General features: G+C 43.0%; 1 protein-coding gene across 10 annotated transcripts in view; it reads left to right on the top strand.

Moving 5' to 3' along the window:
• The first annotated feature begins 7,960 nt into the window (after nucleotides 1-7,960).
• LOC123156560 (uncharacterized) overlaps nucleotides 7,961-10,338 on the top strand; it is a 21,576-nt gene continuing 19,198 nt past the window's right edge. For all 10 annotated transcript variants that reach the window (XM_044574714.1, XM_044574719.1, XM_044574718.1 and 7 more), the window contains exons 1-3: nucleotides 7,961-8,529; nucleotides 8,765-8,841; nucleotides 9,120-9,283. In XM_044574714.1, the coding sequence (XP_044430649.1) occupies nucleotides 8,342-8,529; nucleotides 8,765-8,841; nucleotides 9,120-9,283 (429 nt within the window). In that variant the 5' untranslated portion in view covers nucleotides 7,961-8,341. The remainder of the gene's footprint in view (nucleotides 8,530-8,764; nucleotides 8,842-9,119; nucleotides 9,284-10,338) is intronic.

The following is a 10,338-nucleotide window of genomic DNA, read 5'->3' as shown; positions in this document are numbered from 1 at the left end:
ATTTCCGATTCACATACCTCCTAGATAAAACTACTATGTCACGTTGGTCGGCATAATTGTCATCAACACTAAATGAAACAAATAGTTATAAAAGATAGTATATACCACATCCGAATTATAGACAGGACGAGGGCCGACGGGGACGGATACCAAAACCATCGCACTATATAATAACAAACAATAATAAAAATAAGAAAATTATACAAGTATCAATCTAAATCATACAGGTAAGATTTTTTTTTCTTTTAAAAAGAAGATAAGAACAAGAGGATCACCACGGTGGTGCCGGCGACGAGATTGGCGCGGGCGATTGACGCGGTGAGGACGGGGACGGGACAGGACGGACCGTCAAACCTAGAAAAATCTTGAGGAAAATGGAGTTTGGACAAGGAGTTTTGAGAGGAGAAAGCTTAAGTGTAACTCAGGCATTTCATCGAACACCTCATGTGCATAGGTGGTGAGCTAGAGCACCACAAAGCTCTCCCATGGCCGGGCAAAAAAACAAAGCAGTACACTGCTCTTCTCGTGGGCAAGGGGTATATATAGGCCTCTCTTTAGTGGGAAAGACTACAATAAAAGCTGGGCAAAGGATAGAAGAATAGAAAAATGAAGTTGGAGCCGTTGGATCCTTAATGGAGGCTTCAGATTTGAAATGTTAGGCTGGTGAATTCTCTGTACTTTTGCGGAAAGCTCCCTGAGTAATTGCTATATACAATAAAGAACCTCCCACCAGCTCCACGTGCCTGATCTCAAGCGCCCATTGGACATATGATGCTCCAGATTTATTTTTCTATTCTTCTATCCTATGGTCAGCTTCTATCCCAATTGGTGGCTAAAACTGGGACTAAAGAACCACATTTGGTCCCGGTTCCGGCCACCATCCAGAAATAAAGGTTGTGGGCCAGGAGCGAGGCCCATTGGTCCCGGTTTTAGTCTGAAACCGGGACCAATGGGGTTAGACAAACCGGGACCAATGGCCCCCGAGGCCGGGCCGGGCCCCTGGCCTCACGAACCGGGACTAATGTGCCCATTGATCCCGGTTCGTAGGAGAACTGGGATTAATGTCCTTTTCAGTCCTGGACCAAAGCCCTGTTTTCTACTAGCGATGAAGGAACTAGATGGTTCGTACGAAGGAACTATATTGTCTTATTGCCTTATTGCTCATGCCTGCTAGCCAATACTTATCCCTGCCACACGTCTGAAGGTTATGCTTAAATTTGACGGTTCTTTTATAGATTGGTCGATGCGGTATTGACAAATTAGCTGCATCTTTTCTCTCAGGTATCTGCTCATAGTGTTTTAGTTTCGACTGATGTTTACACCGCTGACTAGTCACTTCTGCTTCTTTAAGCTTTGTCATTTGTTTTCAGCTTATGGACCATTCCCATTCCAACTGTTGTTGGCTGGTTGTATGCCTAACAGGAGCGGCCACTTGGTGGTCTTTTTTGTTTCGTTGCACTTGAACTTGCTGTATGGACGTGATGATGGCTTGGTTGAACTTGTTGTATGGACGTGATGATGGCTTTGTTTATAAAACGGGGCGAAAGCCTGTTTCGGAAAGGGTGTAAATAAAAACGGATCAGTAGTACTGTTTGGTCTAGTGCTGATAGTATATTGGTATATATGCATGTCATGTCCAAAAAACCAAGACCATGGGTGTATGGATCGAAATTAATATAGATATCACTACAATTTCCAAGCTCCCAGGAATTGGAGGCCCGGGAGCGCTCGAGGCTTTTTTTTTACGAGGTGGACCCCACTTCTTAGGAAAATTCACGAATACATGCATACTCCTCTGGTCCTTTTATATTTTGTGTATTAGATTTGTATCACGTCAAATACTATAAAGTTTGACAAAAAATATATTAGAAAATATCAATATCTACAGTACCAAATATATATACTATGAAATTACATTTTTAAATGAATTTAACCATATTGATTTGGTATTGTGAATGTTAATATGTTTTTCTATAAGTTTGATCAAACCAGAGATACTTTTCGGACAAAACTTATATGCAGACTAAAAGACCGGAGGGAGTAGGAGACAAATTGCAAAGCGGCAACGTCCTTCCCTGGTTTCCTTACGTGCTGCCTCAAAATTAAAATTAAAGGTTGGTTTTTCCTCCGCTTTCTTTATTTACACCGGGGACGCTCCCTCTCGCGTGCTCTAGTATCCTCTACGTTGTTGTCATTGCTTTGCTGCCAATCCTTGATCTGGAGGGAGGTTGATGCTGGTCGAGCACCTATCTCCCCATTATCCCTTTGCTGAACTCCGAGTTCACATGCTCGACCATCATGAGGTTTGCATTCAAGGGTATCTTCCCTTCTCATCCCAACTGGATTTGGTTGGTTTGCGCTCGCTTAGCATGCGAGAGGTATGGGGATCGATACCCCACTTCTCCATTCTTTTTCTGTGTTTTTTCCTTTGCAGATCTGAATCACTACAATTTCCAAGCTCCCAGGAATTGGAGGCCTGGGAGCGCTCGAGGTTTTTTTTACGAGGTGGACCCCACTTCTTAGGAAAATTCACGAATACATGCGTACTCCTCTGGTCCTTTTATATTTTGTGTATTAGATTTGTATCAAGTCAAATACTATAAAGTTTGACAAAAAATATATTAGAAAATATCAATATCTACAGTACCAAATATATATACTATGAAATTACATTTTTCTAATGAATTTAACCATATTGATTTGGTATTGTGAATGTTAATATGTTTTTCTATAAGTTTGATCAAACCAGAAATACTTTTCGGACAAAACTTATATGCAGACTAAAAAAGACCGGAGGCAGTAGGAGACAAATTGCAAAGCGGCAACGTCCTTCCCTGGTTTCCTTACGCGCCGCCACAAAATTAAAATTCAAGGTTGGTTTTTCTTCCGCTTTCTTTATTTACGCCGGGGACGCTCCCTCTCGCGTGCTCCAATATCCTCTACGTTGTTGTCATTGCTTTGCTGCTAATTCTTGATCTGGAGGGAGGTTGATGCTGGTCGAGCACCTATCTCCCCATTATCCCTTTGCTGAACTCCGATTTCACATGCTCGACCATCATGAGGTTTGCATTCAAGGGTATCTTCCCTTCTCATCCCAACTGGATTTGGTCGGTTCGCGTTCGAGTTTAGACGGAGAATCATTTGTTCGAGCTGCCGCACGGCCTGATTCCTCGGCGGGAGGGACTAAAGGCATGATTCTGGTGGCTAAGGAGTTCGGTTTCCTGCCATGGTCGGGCACTGCGGGGCGCAACGGAGGAGGGCCATGTCTTAAACAAGGGTGTCACCACGCGAGGGCGGGGGATCGCCGATGGGCGAGCTTTGGCCATGGACACATGAAGACGGAGATGGGCTCGCGAGACACCACGAGAGCGAGATGGACCTGGCCATGTTCATCAGCAAGTTTTTCAAGAGCGGCAGTGGACGAGGCAGGGACTCGCGCGACAGCAGCGGCAACAAGCTCGGTGGCTTCCCCGACCTCGCCAACAAGATATCGATATGTTGCTAAGTGAAAATGAAGAAACACGTCAAATATCCCAACAAACAAACAAACAGCGTAAAATATCTACAATACAAGCATGGAAAATACACTTCATCTATGAAAACGGCGCAGCAAGGCGCGCGTTATCCACTAGTTCAATTTGAACGTTCCTTGTCTTTGTTTGATTTGAGGACGCACCTTCTTTCTCTGCCCTGTGCCCCAGCCCCTCACAAACAATATCTGCAGCTAGGGCCAGCCCTAGCTACAATTGCCCTTCCACTGCTCTCAAGTAATCCCATGTTGATCCTAATCTAATCCTCCCTTATAGATTACGCTCCCACAAATCAAGTTGTGATAGGATCACTAGCAATCTGAAGTACAAAGCATCAGTTTAATCCAACGCTGATTGTACCTTGTTTCTAAATAGACCAAAATATTCTTACACGTTGGCTACCCAGCCGTAAAATGATTCCAACTAAGGGCAATCTTGCACTAAAATGTTTCCCGGTGCCTCTCAAGCCTACACAACTCATTTACATAAGATGTTGATCTCCGCTCTGAATATATGGACGAGCTTTGTGCATCATCGCTAGAGTAACTGGAACTACGAGGCCTGAAAAGTACACATATTTGTTTGTTGGGCGTTGTTGCTGTGAAGGTGCTTCATGCGTTGCATTTATGGTATGAACAGACCCTTCTTTAGTTTTAGCACATGTGGTACTCTTTTCTAGTCAGTTATGATCTGCTATCTTGGTCTTTATTGTAGAACCAATTTTCCCCATGTCATAGGTTCACTTGCCTTTCATATGATTGCGCGCTCATTGTCATGTTCTAAACCTGTAGAGATCTCAGGTTGATTACACGCTGACTGCCATGTCCTACACTTCTAGAGATCCAAGGTCGGGGATACTTCAGTCCTAATTTGCCAAAACGTGAAATTATGGTCTGTACCTTCTCAGTAAGTATGCAAAAGAAAAACCTTTTGAAGTTAACTGCTGCATCTGCTATAAATCTATATTTGTGTATCCGTATATAAATTTCCAAGGCATGTGGTGTTGTAAAAATAGTCTTTGTTATATGATCAGCGGCTGGCTAGTCTATGTCTAGTTTGAAACTGAATGTTTACTTGCTTTGTTTATATTCCTATTGAGTTAGCTCTAGTTTCAGATTTATGTATTACTCTGCTTGTTGGTTTTGCACATGTAGCATTACGTGGGCAAAGTCTCGCTAGTTCAATGATTTTGTTCCATGTCTCAGTTTTGTATGAAGTTTTAGGATCCCTAATGATAACAACTTTTAGTGGAATCTCGGACATGGCAGCACAAGAATACATCCAAGGTTATATTGAGCATATGTATATGCCACTACATAGAGTGCTTTGCTGGGTTTACTTTTGTGTCCGTTCGACTTAAGATTATCTTAACATGGAATAGTTGTTTAAATTTCCCTTGCAATTGATGATGAAGGAGAGACATGCTAACAATGATACTCATGAACCTCCTGCTCAACTCCCGTATGCCAACGCTGGTTGATGACATTCAACACCTAGGAAATCATACATTTACAACATGAACAAGGTGGACGGCATGGCACCGCTACCGTTCTGGAGTCACAACCCTCAGTTTGGTACACGGTCACTCTGTCTGCCATGGCACGTTAAGATGGTGCCCGTCTGGATCTAGTTAATAATGTTGAGTGGACAGAACTGGTTGCAGATGTTGGTTGCCTCGCTATAAAATGATTCCCGATGCCTCCCAAGCCTGCACAACACTGTAAGTATATGGGAGGGTCTGTCTGTATATTCACCATTGCCTGATTAGCATCACTAGAACCGAGAGGCTTCGAATGGCATATGCTTATATGTTGGACATTGTTGCCGTGAAATGATTAAGTGCACTACATTTATTAACTTGATTGGCTGCACGTCTTCTTCAATTTCAAAAAATACAATTACTAAAGTCGATTCTAATTTGCTATCTTCGCCTTTATGGAGGAATCATTTGTTTTCATCTATCATCCTTGTGGCTCACATGCCTTTGATACAATTGCATGTTGAATGTAACAAGCACATATGCCCGTGCGTTGCAACGGGTAGAAAAAATGTCGCACTCCTCTAGCCGAATAAATGTACATTTTTCCTAACATGAAAAAAATTGTGCTTTCAACCAAATCATTTTTGCAAAACTGCTTAGGAAAGTATGGGTTGTTTGGTTTGCAATTTTTCTATTTTATTTTGACCTCCACTATGTCATGTGTTATCCACCGATAATGGTGTACTAATTGTCCGTGCTTAATGCGAGACATATGTAGTGTGAGAGACCAAAGGGCCTGTGATATTGGGTTAACTGTTATGACTGGTTCACTAATCAAAAATCGAAATCCGGAAACACGAATAATTATATTAATTATATTTTCTAAATCTTAGCCTTCTCAGCTTGTTTCCACAGCCACGTTGCCGGCGTCGTATGTACCAGTGCTGCAAATTTGTATCCTTCCTTCCTTGATCAATTCCTTTTCTTCTAAAGGCAAGGCGAGTTTAATTCCTTCAAGGAAACAATGTCTAATTCCTTTCCTTCTTTAGGCAAGGTGAGCTTTATTCCTTCCAGCTAACACCAGCGTGGCAGCAAAAGAAAAATACCAACATAAAAGAAAATCTTCTTTTCCTTTCTCCAACAATATAGGTGGCCTGGTCTATGTGTGCGGACTCAAACTAAGCGGGCGGGGTTCGAGTCCTCATTAAACCTGAGAATGATTATTAAAAAACTGGGTGAAATGGTTCGGTTCTTACTTTGGGTTTGATTGGTTCAGGTTTTATTGGGCTGAATCTTTTTTAGTTTGGTTTTGGTTTGGGTATGTGAAAAAACCAATTTGGGTATAGTTGGTTATGGGCTTAAACAATTCGGTTATTAACGGCTATAAACTATGGGTCCAAACCGATTTCTGGATATTGGTTGTGTGCAATAAGTAAGGACGCATCGACATCGAGTATCTTTGATCCGCGTACATGCTGCGATGCACTACGTAATTCTGTATTATGAAAAAACACCACGCATGCAAATCGAATGTGTTTGCTTGTGTTTTAGCTAAGCAATTGGTTTTAATACACTTGTCAGTGAGCTTTTCAGTCGTGGGCATTGTCTTTTTGACTCTTGCTGTGTGTTAACCTGAGAATGATTATTAAAAAACTGGGAGAAACGGTTCGGTTCTTACTTTGGGTTTGATTGGTTCAGGTTTTATTGGGCTGAATCTTTTTTAGTTTGGTTTTGGTTTGGGTATGTGAAAAAACCAATTTGGGTATAGTTGGTTATGGGCTTAAACAATTCGGTTATTAACGGCTATAAACTATGGGTCCAAACCGATTTCTGGATATTGGTTGTGTGCAATAAGCAAGGACGCATCGACATCGAGTATCTTTGATCCGCGTACATGCTGCGATGCACTACGTAATTCTGTATTATGAAAAAACACCACGCATGCAAATCGAATGTGTTTGCTTGTGTTTTAGCTAAGCAATTGGTTTTAATACACTTGTCAGTGAGCTTTTCAGTCGTGGGCATTGTCTTTTTGACTCTTGCTGTGTGTTGACCGTATCTCAACGATAACTTTGTTCCCAAACTATTGTAGATGCACTTATGCCTTTTCTATGTCATTTGCTTCTTAACATGTCGATTTGTGCAATCATATATACATTTAAGCAAACCCATAGTTATGTATTGGGTTTAAACCCACGGTTATGTACTGGATTTAAATTGGTTTGGGTGGAAAAAATAGACGGTTTAGTTTTGCTTGGGCTGAAAATGACATTAAACGGGTATGGTTCAAATATGGTTTTGAGAGATACATGTACGAGTATGGTTCAAGTATGATTTAAATATGAAACTATTCTCAGATTTAGTCCTCATATGCCCATTTATTTTTTGGTTTGAAGCATTTTTTACATACAATGAGAAAAAAATGCACGACGGACAAAAAAAAACAGATGACGCACGAAAAACATGTATGGACGAAAAAAGGTGGAGAAACAATCCTCCCTTTAATATTAGGTGAAGATAAAGATCTCTACTCCTAATAGAGCAGTTGGTGAATAGTCCACCGGTTATTTTTCGCTGGTTATTTTTCGCTGTTTTTTTCCGTCTCGCCACTTTCATTGGTTTTATTTCGCTGGTTTTATTTCGTCTCCCTCCCACCTGCCTTTTCGCTTCACCACCCACATAAACCCATCAGATTAGTTACCATATATTCGTACTTGATCTGGCAGATGTCGATTCAATTTAATCATGTAAATATTTGATAATTAAGAATTCAAAAATAATACCATATACAGAAGATCACCTCCAAACAAATCATCTCCCTCTCCGATTTATTTCTCCCATCGATCTCTTTCCATCTCTACTTCTAATGGAGCAGTTGGTGAATAGTCTCCATGGTATATTTTCGTTGGTCTTAACCTCCTAACCATGCCTCAACGTTGTACATGCACAAACCTACGACAAAAAAACAGCTGAAAAAAACGGCATCGATTCGCACGCACGTACGAGCGAGGCCTCCTGCCCTCGACCGAGAACCACTAGCACTCACGACCCGCACAGCAGATCGTTCGCCGCCGCCCTCCATCCCTTCGCACCAGATCCATCCCTTTGCCGCCGCCGATCCATCCGTTCTTCGTGCCCGACGTCGCTGACCCCGCCTCCGCGCCGCTCGCCCGGGCCTTCCTCAGTTCCTCTCCGATGCGACTGACAAGCCCCCGCAGCTCCTCCCCGTCGACACCGCGCCCGTCGCCCAGCGGCTCTTCCTCGAGTTCCCTGGCTCCGACGAGGGCCCGCCCAAGGCCAAGGGGAAGGGGGGACGCGGTGGGAGAGGAGAATGGAGGGATCAGGGAGGCGGTGCAGAGGTTCGAGGGGTAGGAGGTCGAGGCGCACGAGCGGAAGGAGGTCGCCTTCAGGCTCATCGTTCAGATGCTCGGGGGCGAGGGAAGGCTGGAGGCCGACAAGGTTGCCAAGGTCAGGAATGCTGCCGCATGGCAGGTCCGTTCGCTCACGGATTTTCTCAAGGTGAGGCGGTGTCTTCTCTTCTCTCCGTTCATCTGTAATATCGCATTTTACCTGTCGGCGCTGCGACCAGTGTCGTCATTCCCCACCCCAACCTTGATTGTCCGTAGAATTCATGCTAGTGATGGACATTTACCTGTCCAATGTTCTCTTCGGAATAAGATTCAGAATGTGTAAGTTTTGCAGCAGTAGATTCAGAATGAGTTAAAAAATTCATACAATTCTTGAACCTCTTCAGAATTAGGCAATCATCTCCTCGGACTCAGAGTAGTGAGGAGGGCATGCGTCAGAGGCCAGTCGGCAGAGGGAGTGCAGGTTTGCGTTTCATCAGGGGGATAGTTGTGAGCAATGCATATATCTAGGTTTCTCTTTTGTTTCTCTCTTGTTGATGCAAACTTGCTCTGCTTGACTATGTTTTAGCCTCAAGGCGCAGGCCTTTCTGTATGTGTGTGTGTGTGTGTCGTAGGTCTTGAAAGCATGTAGTAGTATGTAGCTTGATTCATACATTTCTTCCGTAGCAGCAAGGTTTTCATGGAGTGTGTTTTCGTGCTAATCCTGCGAGCTGATGTTTGCTGTTGTACTCATGCTGGCAGAGATAATGCGGGTGTCCTCCTTGCTTAAGCACCAGCCTGATGGGGACTTTGAGAGGTTGCCGCCGATGGCGCGTCCAAACCAGATGCATCATCATCAGTCGCCCCCAATGCCTAATTTTCGTGGAAATGGTTTTGGCCCGTGGAACCACGGGGCGCATCCAGAGGTAATTCCGTTAGTTATCTGACATGAGGGTGGCATATTCAGTCATCCATCATATCTGATTGCATCAGCTGGTAGTTAATCTTTAAAAGAAAAAGAAGGATACACAAGATCCTCTCTTGGTGATGTGAAGGTTGCATCCTACTTTCTGCATCTTTAATTGCATACTTGTCTATCATTCCATTTAATGATAGTATGGGCGCGATAAGTTGCATCCTCACCATCACATTTGATCGCATGGTATTCTTAGGAATGTAGTCGTAGTCTCACCCTTAAGCCTATCTCTCTTAATTGCATACTTGTCATGGAGACAGAGCGCCGAGGCGTAAGCAGAGTTGATTCAGAGTTGCTACCTGAATTTTCTGTTTCATCATCTTCTGGTTTGCGCTCACCTCAGTTTCTAACGAAAGTTGCAGTGCACTGAAAATATATACATGTTCCTTTTATTCTGATCCGCCTTTCCCTCTGCTATAAATGCTTGCTGAAAATTGGCAAGTCTTTCTCTTAGAACGCACCAGGTGGATAATTAGGTGTAAATATTTTTGTGCTGATTGATGTGGTGAACTTACAAGCAAGATATATTCTTGATATTCTCTTTAAAGCAGTGGTTGTGTGACGCCCGGATAATTAAGCTACAGTGATCCCACGCTAATGGTGCCACATCACCACGGTTACTGCTGCTAATCTATCGTTAGATCAAAACCGGTCCTCAATTCAAATTCAAAGTTTAGTAAATAATAAAAGTTTTCAAACATTAAAATAAAAATGTTCGGTCTGTACTAAATATTACATAGATAAATATGGTGTAGTAAACACATTTTTATAAAATGCCTAAATGATTCAAAATGATTTAAAACAGAAAAGTAAATAAATAAAAGAAAATACAAAAGAGAAAAACTAAACTAACAAAAAAAAGGAAAGCACCCCCCCACTAGGCCACGACCCAGCAGGCCTCCAGGCCGCCCGGCCGGACCACCAGGCCCTACAGGCCACCCCCCCACTCCCTTATCCCCTCTCGCCCGAAACCCTAATCCCCCACTACTCCCACTCGCCCCCACT

The sequence above is a fragment of the Triticum aestivum genome, chromosome 7B (genome assembly GCF_018294505.1).
Source record: "Triticum aestivum cultivar Chinese Spring chromosome 7B, IWGSC CS RefSeq v2.1, whole genome shotgun sequence".
Taxonomy (NCBI): Eukaryota; Viridiplantae; Streptophyta; class Magnoliopsida; order Poales; family Poaceae; genus Triticum; species Triticum aestivum.
This window is presented reverse-complemented; position numbering and strand designations above follow the sequence as displayed.